The 12,692-nt window shown below is 52.3% G+C and overlaps 1 protein-coding gene across 5 annotated transcripts; it reads left to right on the top strand.

The window, feature by feature from the left end:
- The first annotated feature begins 1,947 nt into the window (after positions 1-1,947).
- KYAT1 (kynurenine aminotransferase 1) lies at positions 1,948-12,054 on the top strand. 5 transcript variants are annotated; one of them, XM_065854202.2, is made up of 14 exons: positions 1,948-2,058; positions 3,922-4,043; positions 6,224-6,282; positions 7,202-7,352; positions 7,640-7,789; positions 8,169-8,255; positions 8,357-8,485; positions 8,693-8,813; positions 9,222-9,298; positions 9,553-9,642; positions 10,003-10,189; positions 10,415-10,491; positions 10,745-10,831; positions 10,959-12,054. In XM_065854202.2, the coding sequence occupies exons 2-14, from the start codon at positions 3,960-3,962 to the stop codon at positions 11,025-11,027; spliced, it is 1,368 nt and encodes a 455-aa protein (XP_065710274.1). In that variant the 5' UTR covers positions 1,948-2,058; positions 3,922-3,959; the 3' UTR covers positions 11,028-12,054. The 5 variants fall into 5 exon arrangements, with proteins under 5 accessions (XP_065710274.1, XP_071673542.1, XP_065710275.1 ...); XM_071817441.1 differs by lacking the exon at positions 1,948-2,058 and adding an exon at positions 2,181-2,421; XM_065854203.2 differs by lacking the exon at positions 1,948-2,058 and adding an exon at positions 3,782-3,841.
- Positions 12,055-12,692: the final 638 nt, after the last annotated feature.

The raw sequence follows: 12,692 nt of genomic DNA, 5'->3' as shown, positions 1-12,692 counted from the left end.
TTCGAAAGCCCTGTTCCATTTCTCTAACAACAGCTCACCAAACCGAGGCCACTGAAAAATACAGCGTTTGTTTCCTTGCAGCAGGAATAGTAACACCCATGTGTTATGAGGATATATCCAACAGTAATTTTGTGGTACCTGAAAAAAGAGGCTGATTCACTATATGGTTATTTTCATTTGCTGACTCATTGGAGGACATTGGGCAGCATCATTTTTTTAAAAACTTCATAAAGGAGGGTTCAAAGGCATTAATTATAATGTCATTAGTGTACAAGAGGCAGTTCTGAGTGGTTAAGTGTGGCCAATTTTAACTTGTATACACCAGTGATCACTGCTGTAGTAAAATAAGAATATGTGTGGCTTTCTAGGAACATTATAGGTTTTAGCATCCTCCTGTGGCCATCGGCACAGGACGTGTACCAGGGGAGCTGTGGTCCCTTCTGCCAGGAGACAGTGATGCACTCATCAGACCACTGCAGTAGTTAGACTTTTAAAAAAAAACCCTGTTATTAAGAAGAATTGTTCATATCTAGATGCACTTGTTAAATTAAAATGACCTGAAAAAAGAGAGGGTCCTAATTTTCCTTGAGTTTTACAGCACAAGCTCCCAAAAGGCCAGGCAATGTCCTCTTCCTCACTGGCCACGTGCACATTATCCACCAATTTCTGCTGAATTTCAAGAGGACATTAAGGCGAAGTTACATGTTACTGTTGAAGCAATATAAAGGGCAAATCCTGCCAAAGGAGGTGGGGGCTCATGCTCATGTCCATCCCTTTGTGTTCCCGCTTCTCTCTGCTCTGGTCCTACCCAGTCCTCTATTTCCTCGCAGCACCTTTAGCACTCACACCCACCTGCTCTGAGCCCGTTCAAGCCATGGACCTGACAGAAAGCTGTCTGCCTTTCTGCAAGGCTGGCGGAGGAGAGGGCGAAGAAAGCAGGGGGGAGAGGCAAAAACGGCACTGAGCCATTCGCTGGCTCAGGACGTGCCCTGTACATTCATCCAAACACAAGTTTTCCTCCATCTGTTTGTTTCAGTGTTTAACAGAAGTTTAGCAAACAAAGAGTTTGCCTCTGCCTGCACTGACATTCCCTCCTGTTTAGTCACACAGGGATGATGTGAGACCCACAACCAGACGTCAGAATTCGGGAACCTCTGGCACAGCAAACATCCGCTGCTCCCCTTCCCCGTGCCTCACTTTTTCCTACTGTGAAAGGGAGACGCTAATTACACAACCTGATTCATCGGTGCCCATAAAGCCTTGTCTCAAAGGGAAGAGGGAAGCTGGGAGAGGACAATTTGCTCTCTGCATCCCACTGCAGCAATTGTCACCTCTCAAACGGCCGATGGAGAGTTCAGCTCCTGTATCCGTGCACTGAATTTCCCCTCGGAGGCTGCTGGGTGTCCCCCTGCCCATCCACAGCCCAGGGCTTGGATGATTTTGCAGGATCCTGCTTTAGGTTGTATTGTGGACATTTGGGCATTATCCTCCGACGAACCTAATGCTGATGCCTTCACCCCCTGTACCTGTGATCTATTCTTTTCTCTGATAATATTAAGCCTACGGAGTGAAATATTTGAGAGTATCTGACTTTAAAAAATCATGTTTAAAAAAACTGAAGGCTCCACTCAAAGGAAATGCTCCATCATTGCCATGCCAAAGTAATTATAGCCATACCACACAAATTATGCCGCTATAACTACGCCGGTATGAGCCTCCATCTGAAAAAATATGCTGAGATATCTTCCCAGGTAGCCAAAATCCTCTGGCAGCTCTGGCCCCAAGCCCCTGGGAGGACGGGACCTGCTCCCAAAAGCCCTCGCCTCCCTCACCGGTGATCTAGAGAGCCACCCGCCTCCTCCTTCTCCCCGGTACGATTCTCCCCATCCGAGTGTTGTACTCGACTCCTGCCGCCCTGCAGCCTCCGCGGCTCCTCCCAGGAAGTCGCAGCCTGAGCTGCAGCGTTTCGGAGCCGGGGAGAGGGCGGCATGTGTGCAAATGCAGCCTGGGCGGTTGTGCTGGAGTTTCGCAGCGTAAGGCAGCGTGGCCAAGCTTGATGTAAGTTGGTTTTTACCCCAAACCATCCCTTCTTGGAACTGCCTTGCACCTACGTGTGCGCGCTTGCTGGCTGCTGCATTCGTGCATTTTGGTGTTGCGCCCCACGGTGTGATGGGGTCAGGGGGCCTTGTCCTCAAAGCCTTTTGCCTGCACAGCACTGTGGAGGTGCTTGGGGAGCACCGGGATGGAGGCGACGGCCGGTGCCCGCTGGCTGGAGGGCAGGAGGTGGTGAGCAACAGGTCCCCGCGGTGACCTTTCCGCTGTCACCTCCGAAATCCTCAGCGCGCTCCGTCCTGTGCACCCCACCCCGGCGAGAGGTGCCCCCGGAGTGTTCGTACAGCACAGCCTGAAGTGCCCGGCCAGGTGAGAGGCTCCCTGAGCCCTTCCCAGTGTTTTTGACTCTCTGGTGCCTGACCCCGGTTCCAAAATACTGCCCAGGGCTGGGGTGGTGAGGCAAGAGCCCTCTGCCCTAGCCTGGGTCAGCTGCTCCCAACCCAGCTCTCTGCAGGAGCCGTGTGTCCAGCTCTTGCACCAGCTCTGTAGTTTTCTGTAATCCAGTGAAGCCTTTTTTACTGCCACACTTTTGTCACCCGGAGGGTTAATCCCCTCATTCCAGCACTCATTCGCTTTGCATCCCAAAGCAGCAACCCCCCACATCTCAGCACCCGTCCCCCACATGCAGCTGTCCTGCCACAGGGACCAGGTGGGTATTTTGCAGCCCCCAGCAATATTCTGCTGTGGCTTCCCATTTTTCCATAATTGTGCTGGTTTTTTTCCCACCTGGCCAAAGAGCTGTAAAACCCCACTGGTCTCAGCTGGCAGTCGGTTTGCCCTTGTGTTAGAAATAACACAATCTGCAAGCAATGGGGACACACATTCTTCACATAAGGATGGAAAGTGCACCCAGCAGTACTGACAACTTACCTGTGGGCTGGCCAGCTTCAAACACGATTTAATTTCTTTTTTGTCAGCTAGGTAAATTAATCCATGGCTGGTAAAAATAAAGGTGCACGCATCCTCCAAACTCACTGCTTTTGTCTCAAGTACCTAACAAAAGATTTACTTATTTTAGTGGTTAGCAATGCTGTAGCACAGTTGAGGGGACCTGCAGTGAAGGAATAGGCTGCATCTGGCAAACAAATTAATTTGGGGCCTTGAGGGAAAGTTAAACACCAAAATCCCTTTGGAGATGGAAGCTGGCATCTTGTTAATCAGAATACAACCTGTGATTAAGCAGCCTGGAGCGGCAACAACTGAGAGTTCGGAGATAGTAGCACTCTTGCTTTGATTTTTTTTTTTGTAGCCTTAAAAACACGTAGGAAGAGGAAGGGATGGGTTTGTGCAGAGGAGGTTTGCCCAATGCACATCCCTCAGGCCCCTTGTTTCACTTACCAGTCCCAAGGGTCCGGGTGCCCCCGCAGCCCTGCCCAGGCACAGCCCCATCGGTGGGAAGGTGAAGGTGCTGCAGGGGAGGAAGGGCAGAGGTAAGAGATACCTGGATCAATGAAACCAAACAAAAGCTGAGGTTGAATACCTAATTCCCAGAGAACACCCTCTCACTGGTGTCTGTACTACTCTCCCAGTGCAGAGGAAAGTGCAGGTAACCTGGAACTGGGAGGAGAGGAGGCAGAGGCCATGATTGACCTTATGATCCTGACTTTGTGTGTGTCATGGGCACAAAGTACAGTCCTAGCATTGTTTGACATAGCAGTGACAACACACAGAGCAGCTCGCTCCCCGCAGAATAACCACAGCTTTGGGTCTGGACCTGCCTTATCCCTGGGTACATGGAGTGTTTGCTTTGCCCCTGCAGCCGTGGAGCGGTTATCTCACCCCTCTGCTTTGTGTCTGGGGGAAATGCAGGTCCGTGCCCGCAGCGGTGGGACAGCAGGAGCCGTGGCATGCTCAGGAGAGCGGGACCGTCTCTGCGTCACTTCTTGCTGGAGAGGAAGAGCGGCGCTGGATATAGCTCGTACTCCGGCGAGGTATTGAATGCCCAGCGTGACTGTTCCTGGCTGGCAGCCTGGTCCTGGGGGAGCTCACAGCCCAGGAGATGGACTGCGCAGCGGTGGCAGACAGGACACGTCAGGAAAAGCCACACTGTACCCACTTATTTCCACGTGGCCTGTTTAAAAGGAACATCTCATAAGCATCCTTCATAAAGAAGAAGTTTGCCTCATCTCATGGTCTTGTCTGCTAAAGCCTCTTGGGTTGCAAAGTGCTTGGGAAATATCAGCATCCCTCTTGGAGATGCAAATATGCAGAGCAAGGGAATAATGTGCAGCAGGGACTCAGACAGGTTGCAGCTGGAGAAACACAGGGTTTGGTTTGGGGAGCAGAATGGGCTCAAACAGATTTGGGCGCCGTGTGTCCCCGAGCCTGTGTTGCGCTCCAGCCTGATGCACAGCTGCCCATGGCAGCATCATTCAGGCTGGGGGTGGGATGGAGGGGACATCAAAGGAAGAAAGTATTTGTCATTTCCCTTCCTGAAAGACCTTTCCTCACAGCTGGGAACTTCCAGGCTTAAAGCACTTTATTCCAACTGACCCCCATCACACTTGCCAACACCATTAAATTCTCTGAACTGGGGCCAGGAGCTATTAAATGTTTCACCTCCAGCTAACTTTTATTTCCCGAGCCACAAGTCCGTCTACTCCCACCAAAATCAGCTCAGGCACTGGGTCTTGCTGACCATAATACCCATGAGCTTGTGCAGAAATAGCAAAGCAGGGGGCTGGGGGAGAGGAGTGGGGCTCCCCCAGACCCAGGGACGCAGCGACTTCTGCTCGCCCTTGGCCGGCTGCCGGCACCACGGGGAGCACAGAGTCCAGCCGCTGCCCTCTGAAACACAGATAGCTCTGCCAGGTATTTGCAAAGATCCCTAGAGAGGGCCGAAGCTGGATAAAAAATCCAAAGACCTCAACGCAAAATATATTTGGGGCACTTTTCAAATTGTGGTGTGGCCCTCTGGGAACGGCAGTTGCGCAGGTGAGTGGGGGTTACGCTGCAGCTGAGCCGGGAGAGGGGGCTGACGTGGAATCCCCCCAACAATCCTGGCAGAGCACAGACCCTGTCCCTTCACATCCCAGCTCTGCACCTCACCTCTCAGCTGCTTTCACGTGCCCTCCTCATCCCTGTTCAAATGCATTTTATCTGCTGCGGTGATTACTGTTTTCTCGGCTCGTTGCTTCAGAGAAACCCTCCTCATGTCCCCATGCTGGCTTTTCTTGGTGCATTGAGCACCATTTCTCTCTAGTTTCCAGGCCTTCCGCTGTCTAGTTACCTTTTTCCTGTGCTGTCGAGTCATATAATTCTGCCTCTGCTGCCTTTCATCATCCTCGTGATAAATTCCCCATCGAGCACATCTGACTTTCTCCCACTGTGCTTATCCGACTGGAAGGAGGATTTTGCCCTCAATGTTTCCTGCTGTCCTTCTTCCCACTCACCCTAGCCTGGTTGCACATGGAAATTAGATATGTCAGGCAAACAGTGCCTGACCCATGCGCTGTGTTCCCCTCTTCCCTGGCCCCAGCTGCTCTCTGGTTTTGCCATGAACTTCAGGTGCAGAATCCAGGGGTTTGTTTGGGTTCTAGAGCAACTCCTTTCACCAAGGGCTCCAGTAGGATCAAATACTACTCCTGCTACTCCTCTTGAGTAGTGTGGAATAGAAAGTTTTTTCTTCTAAGAAAAGGGGATATTTTGTGGTCTTTAGGAGGGTTCTTCCAATAGAGGACAAGGGAGGCAATGGAAGGCTGAGAGCTGGAGTCATTGGCCTGGCTGTTATAGCTTGGCTGAGCTCATTTGACTCCATGATTTATTCCAACTGAAAATGAGGTTTCGGGCATCGCCGGCTCCCCAGTGAGTGTACTCACCCTTCTTTTGTCCATTTGTTTTCTCCATTCTTGTCGAAACTTGTAAATGAAACATCCTCCTCTGCTGGCTCTTGTCTGTTTGGTCTTTCATAAAAAGTGTTTGAAGCTTCTTCCAGAATCCACTGCATCAGCGTTACTGCTCTGAGCTCGGTCAGCAACCGCCCATGAAGCAATACTGAAGGTCACACCTTCTATTGGGAAAAATATACCTGGGGAGGCCACGTCCCCTTTGCATGTGACCCCATTGCCATTAGTAAAAGCTTCAAGCTCACTTTCTTTCTCTCTCTTTGCAGGCAAAAATGTCAAGGCCAGTGCAAGCTCGGAGGCTGGAGGGAATAGATAAGAATATCTGGTGAGTTAAGAGAATACCTGTTTTACCCTGGTGATAGGTGTGTTTTAAGGCAGCCTGACACCAGATAGACTCTGCTGCAGCCACACAGAGCAGCATGGTTTCCCTCAGCTACTTCACATTTGTTTAGGAAACACATCAGGGCAGGTTTGTCCTGGGAGGCTTTACCCTGGCTCAGCTCTGTACCTGCTGCTTGCACTTTGTGTGCTGTCTCAGGTGCCCCGCACCATCCTGTGGGAAGGCACCTTGGAGCACGTTGTGCCCCATCTGTCCCATCCACCCGAATGACCCCAGCAGCACCCAAATCTCAGTTTGGCTTCAGCCTGCCATCTCCTTCAAGCCCAGCCTAAGGGGACTGCAGAGAGGCAGGCGATGGGATGCTGCAAATGCCGTTCCCACCCTGCAAGGTACAGGCATTGGGAAAACTGCGTGCTTAAAGAGGAGATTTAAATGGGCTTTCCCCAAAGCCTTGCTGTGCCTGGTTTCAAGCTACGAACTGCCTGTGAGTGGGCTCTTGTTTGAGCCAAGCGCTGAGTCCAGCCTGCCTTTCCCTCTTACACCCTCACAGGATCTAGATGCTAAATTTTACAGAACTGATATGAGCTTGAAAACCAGAGGCCTCTCCTGCCCAGTCTGGTCTGCTCAGCAGTGGCTTCATCGGTGACCATGCACCCAGACACCACAATGGCTGTTTCCTTCCAGTACAAATTACAACCACCCCCAGTGCAATCGTGCCTCGTGCTTGTTTTAACTGAAGCAGGTCTGAAATGACCTGTGCTTGGTCCCATCCAGCTGTGAGCAGCGGGATGGCTCCACAGGAGGGACACCAACCTCGCTCACTTCCAAAGGGACGCTGGCGAGCAGGGCGTGCTGCTCAGACCCACTGTAAATGCTTTTCTTTCTCTCTCTTTCTTTCCTCCAGGGTGGAGCTTGTCAAACTGGCTGCCACCTACTCCACGGTGAACCTGGGCCAGGGTTTTCCTGACTTTCCCCCACCGGACTTTCTGACGGAGGCAGCTGTGAGAGCCCTCAGCGGGGAGAACCACGCGCTGCACCAGTACACCCGTGCCTTCGTGCGTGGACAGACCCCTCCTCGGCAATCCCCCCTCACTCCCCGTTAGCCTTGGCCATTTCAGGGCTCACCAGGCACCAATAAATGGGGCGAACCACATGAGGCAAAACATGTACCCAGCCTCAACCCTTGCCCCCTGCACCCAGGGCTGTAACACCCCAATTGACCAGGGCTTTTCAAGCAGCTGGGTTGGAAGATGCCCTGCATGCTCAGTCACCCTTCCAAGGGCTCATCCATGATTTAGGAGGCTTCTATAACCCAGTTCCGACCCCTCCTCTCACCCCACAGGGTCACCCACCTCTGGTGAAGGTCCTCGCTCAGTTTTTCGGGAAGCTGCTTGAACGAGAGCTGGATCCTATGACCAATGTGATGGTGACTGTGGGGGCATACCAGGCGCTTTTCTGCTGCTTCCAGGCTTTCGTTGATGAAGGCGATGAGGTAACCCAAGATTTGGGCTTGTTGCACAGGCAGCCTTCCCCCAGGAGAGCCCTTCTTGGCTGTGGCTCTGCCAGCAGCTGCAGGCTGGCTTTTATTGTCCTTTTCCAAAGCAGAAATGGTTTTATCCCCATTCTCCAGTATCTGAGCATCCAAAGGAAAAAATATCTGCTGTAGGGCACTGTCTCTTTTCTGCACAAGGCAAAATAACCCCTCTGTGCTGAGGGGTGGTGTTCTTCCCTGTCACTGCCCACAGGCCATGCAGATTCTTCACTACAGTAATTCAAGGATTAAAATTACCTGTCCCTCCCATTGCTGTCTGCACCCCTCAGGGAAGGTCTGAGCAGGGCCAGGAGAGCACTGACGTGTCCCTTTCTTCCAGGTGATAATCATTGAGCCCTTCTTTGACTGCTATGAGCCGATGGTGAAAATGGCTGGTGGTCTGCCCGTGTTTGTCCCACTGAGACCGGTGAGTGAGTGGGAGCAAAGCAGTTGAGGAGGGAAGAGGTGAATGGTAAGCAACATGCAGAGGTAGCAAAGCAAGCCAAGATTCTCCTCTGTTCTTTCTAGAAAGCTCCAAAAGATGGAAAATTGATGTCTAGTGCAGACTGGCAGCTGGACCCAGCTGAACTGGCTTCTAAATTCAGCGAACAGACAAAAGCTATTGTCTTGAACTCTCCCAACAACCCCCTGGGCAAGGTAACACCTCTGGCCTTGCTGTGGCTGGGGTGCTCAGCTCACGCACACTGCGCCCATGCTTCTGGTGGTTTTAAGCTTGTGCTGGCAGTGGCTTTGCCCCATTAGACTATTACAGCCAGTCCCTGCCTGCCCCGATTTGGGAGGCAGTGCAGGCAGGGCTGCAACCATTGCAGAGAGGCAGGGACATCTCTGCTCCGGTCCCTGCAGGTGTTCAGCCGTGGGGAGCTGGAGCTCATCGCAGACCTGTGTGTGAAGCACGACGTCCTGTGCATCAGCGATGAGGTGTACGAGTGGCTGGTGTACGACGGGAAGGAGCACGTCCGCATCGGTACGGAGGATCGCTTGGCTGGGCTTGGGTGGCTCCTCTGGGTACAGCATCTTCAGGGAAGGAACTGGTGATTTAACTGGGGTTTCCTGGAAATTACACAGGCTGCTTGCACGCACAGCTCTACTGGGCATGTCGTTGTTGCAGGGCGATGGTGCTTGGTACCTCTGGGAACCACTGGGGCTGGGTACATGTGTATGGAAACACTTAATTACAAAGAAATGCTCTTGAGAAACCTGGCTGTCTGCTTGGGATGTGCTTTGAGGCTCATCAAGGTGAAAGATGTGCTGTGAACACAGGTGTTCACCATGGGTTATGGTGGGCAAAGAGCTCTCACCATGTTATTAATAGAGATCAGAAGTGAGCACGCTGAGCTCTGTCATCGGCATTTCTCTCTTGTTTCATTGCCAGCCAGCTTGCGAGGGATGTGGGACCGCACGGTGATCATTGGGAGTGCTGGGAAAACCTTCAGTGTTACTGGATGGAAGGTGAATTCCCCTGTGTGGCATCTTCTGTTCTCCCCATTCCCATCCTTTCACTTCAGGGCAGGGGTCCCGTTACCACAGCGTGGCACTGGGGACACTCCTGCTGCACGCTCGGCTTTGAACCTCAGGGTCTGAAAGTACCAAAGCTGCTTTACAATAGCTCTGTTTGGAAAATACAGTGAAGCCAGCACAGGATAGAAAGGGGAGCCCAAGCAGCTACCCAGGAACTTCTCACTTTCCTCCTCTCCTGACCACAGGTGGGCTGGACAGTGGGACCCAACCGGCTCCTGCAGCACATCCGTACCGTGCACCAAAACTCCGTGTACCACTGTGCCACGGTTGCCCAGGTAAGGCTGCAGCTGGCTCTGCAATCCCCAAACCCCCAAAGCAGGGGGGAGAGAGGGTCCTTCTGCTCACGGCTGACCTGAAAGGTGCAGACAGGGTGATGTGCAGTGCCCTGGAGAGGCTCCTTCCCCTCTCCCTGCAGTCACCCCATGACTGGGAGGAAGGGGAGAGTCCAACTGCCTGCGGTATGTTCTTTATTTTGCATTGGCATATCCAAGGGGGGCTGGAGGCAGAGAGCATGGCTTGGTGCCATGAGAATCCACCCCCTGCTCCCTAATCACCTGTGAATTGCATCAGAGCGAAGTCTCCAGTTCTCGAGCAAGCCTTGACCATCTGACCACCAGGTTCCTCTCTCCTCGCAGGAGGCTGTGGCTCAGGGTTTCCAGAGGGAGCTCGAGCTCTATGGGAAACCAGAAAGCTACTTCATCCAGCTTTCCAAGGAGCTGCAGAAGAAGAGAGACTGGCTGGTGCAGAGCCTGGACGCTGTGGGGATGAAACCCATCGTCCCTGAGGGCACATATTTCTTGGTGGCAGACATCTCCCAGTTCAGTGAGTCTGTGCGGCTGCAGTTTTGCACAGGCAGGGCTGAGGATGGGGGGGCAGCTCAGAGTGGTACCACCAGGAGGGACAGAAACCTGCATAAACCACCGCCAAAGCAGGATGGACAACAAACAGCGTGTTTCCCCTCCGAGCTCACAGAGGCCATGGGTTTGGGGCTTGGTTGAGGCAGACAGCAGCAGCCCCCACCACCACATCACTGTGCTTCTCCTGCAGAATCCGACGTCCCCGATGTCCCCGACTCCGATGAGCCCTACGACTCCAGATTTGTAAAGTGGATGGTTAAGAACAAGGTAAATGTATCTGCCTCTCTCTACTGCGTTTGCCCCAGGTGTGCTTGTGCCTTTGTGGGATCCAGCAGCACAATCCCACTGCCGGGTCTGGCAGATCGTCTGGGGGTGCTCAGGGTGTCCACCAGCAGCTGAGCTCAGCTCGAGCAAGCTGAGCACAGGCAGAACAAGCAGACAGGGCACCAAGGGCATCTACAAGCCCAACCCTGAGACTTCCCAGCAGTAAGTGGAAGCTCCACACATTTCCCCTTCCCAGGGACTCGCCACCATCCCGCTCTCCAGTTTCTACTGCAGGGCACACAAGAACAACTACAACCATTTCATCCGGTTCTGCTTTGCAAAGGTGAGATATGTGGCAATGTGAAGGGAGGTGAGGGTGAGAGTAATAATCAGAGTATAAATGATGTCTGCAGCGAAGGGAAAGGGGATTTGGCTGGAAGCTGCTGACCAAACCTGTGGTATCTGTTTAGGAGGACGCTACACTGAAGGCAGCAAATGACATATTGCAGAAATGGAAACAGGAGAAAACCAGTCCCTGAGCACACTGGAGAGAAAGCCAGGCTCTCTTGGTCCTCACCTGCCATGACTGCTCTTCCTCCTCTTCCTTTGCTTGGCTACAAACTTTGATACATCCTTATTTTTGTGCTTTCAACTACATTTTCTGTCAGATGAATGGTTAAGATCTGCCAGGCCCAGGGTCTGGGGGACACTTTTTGTCACTGTGAAACGGTTGCACTGTTCCTTGCAAAACATGAGTCTTCGCATGTGCTGCCAGTACTTGATGTATCTTCTTGCTATGTATAAAGACTTTGCTAATCATTTCTGGGATACATCCAGCGAGACACAAGGTAAGGTTCGCTCCTGGGGTCTTTTCCACCACCGAATTCTGAAAACGTTTTTCAGGACTTACTTTTAAGGCTGTTTGGGGGGTTACTGGCTTGTCTTGCTCCACATACCCACTCATGTACCCCAGGACACAGGCCAGCATTTCCACCAGCACCTACATTCCCCATGGGAACATGCAGTATCACCACTTGCCAGTAGGTTGATTCTGATGATCCTGAAAATTATAAACCCAGCGAAATGCTGCTTCCCATAATTAACAATTTTCCTTTCTCCTTTTTTCTGTACATCTCTGGGGAAAGTGACTGCAGAATTGGTAACTGGCTTCCCCAAGAAAATAGGCTTTTGTGTATCACCCAGTTATTGCCAAACCTTCCCAGTGCACCCCAAACCATCCCTGGCGCTTCATCAGGCTTCAGCAGCACTGCACAGGCTGCAAAGCAAAACCTTCAGGCCTTTGACGAACATAAGCAGTGGCTGGGGAGGAAGGACACAGTGGCCCAGGGCCATTCCTGGCCACACAGCCTCCCACTCGCCGGGCTGCTGGGTGGTAGGGCAATGTAAGCAGTGTTTTGAAAGTTAATTCTTGCATCATTCTCAATTTTAACCTGGATAGGAATGTAAACCTGCATCATCAGTCATGCAGGAGTTATGTGCAACGGACTATGCGATAAGTATTTATGGCAGTTAAATTATTAAAGAGTAATTATTGCAATTACTAAAGAGTAACTGTCTCTGTAATGATTACAAGGCTAACGCAGCCACCTGTGCAACATCTGCATTGCATCCCACTGTGGTGGCTGTTTGTCCCACCCAGGCCAGCGAGCAGCAGCTCTGCAGGTTTTCTGTGTGGGGCTGCAGCTGGTGGGACCAATTCCCCTGGAGTGAGAGCTGCACCGACCCGCGGGGGCGAGGGAAGGGGGCAAACACGCACCTGCTGCCTTCACCCATGGGAGACACATCTGCTCTCACCTGCCTGCACAGCCTGGGTGGGTGAGGGTCCTGCTGAAGACTCTTGCACCTACACACATGCCAAATACTGGGAAAGCTGCAACCACCGAAACAGATAAACAACCATGAGATTGAATATTTAGCGTAAAGATCACTTGCAACATCCCCATGTGCGTGGGCTCTCGCTCTAGGCCTTGACACACCCCGCAAGGGGCAAGGCGCATCTCCCTGTCCTTCACCACGCATACAGCACTTGTGCAAATACACCCAGGGCCAGGCGTCCGGGTTTTACCCACGCCCGCAGTGTCCCCTAGGTCACCCATTCCGCCGCAGACCAGGACAGCCCCTGCTTAGCTTCTCATCCCGCGCAGGCGATTTAAACCCTGGCCCCGCCTCCTGCCTGGCCATTG

The sequence above is a fragment of the Patagioenas fasciata genome, chromosome 20 (genome assembly GCF_037038585.1).
Source record: "Patagioenas fasciata isolate bPatFas1 chromosome 20, bPatFas1.hap1, whole genome shotgun sequence".
Classification (NCBI taxonomy): Eukaryota; Metazoa; Chordata; class Aves; order Columbiformes; family Columbidae; genus Patagioenas; species Patagioenas fasciata.
This window is presented reverse-complemented; position numbering and strand designations above follow the sequence as displayed.

Excerpts from the sequence above, each read along its gene's own strand:
- KYAT1 (XM_065854202.2), top strand. The coding sequence starts at position 3,960 with ATGCTCAGGAGAGCGGGACCGTCTCTGCGTCACTTCTTGCTGGAGAGG. Across the intron at positions 4,044-6,223 it reads ATAGCTCGTACTCCGGCGAG|GCAAAAATGTCAAGGCCAGT; the intron begins GTATTGAATGCC and ends CTCTCTTTGCAG. Across the intron at positions 6,283-7,201 it reads GGAATAGATAAGAATATCTG|GGTGGAGCTTGTCAAACTGG; the intron begins GTGAGTTAAGAG and ends TCTTTCCTCCAG.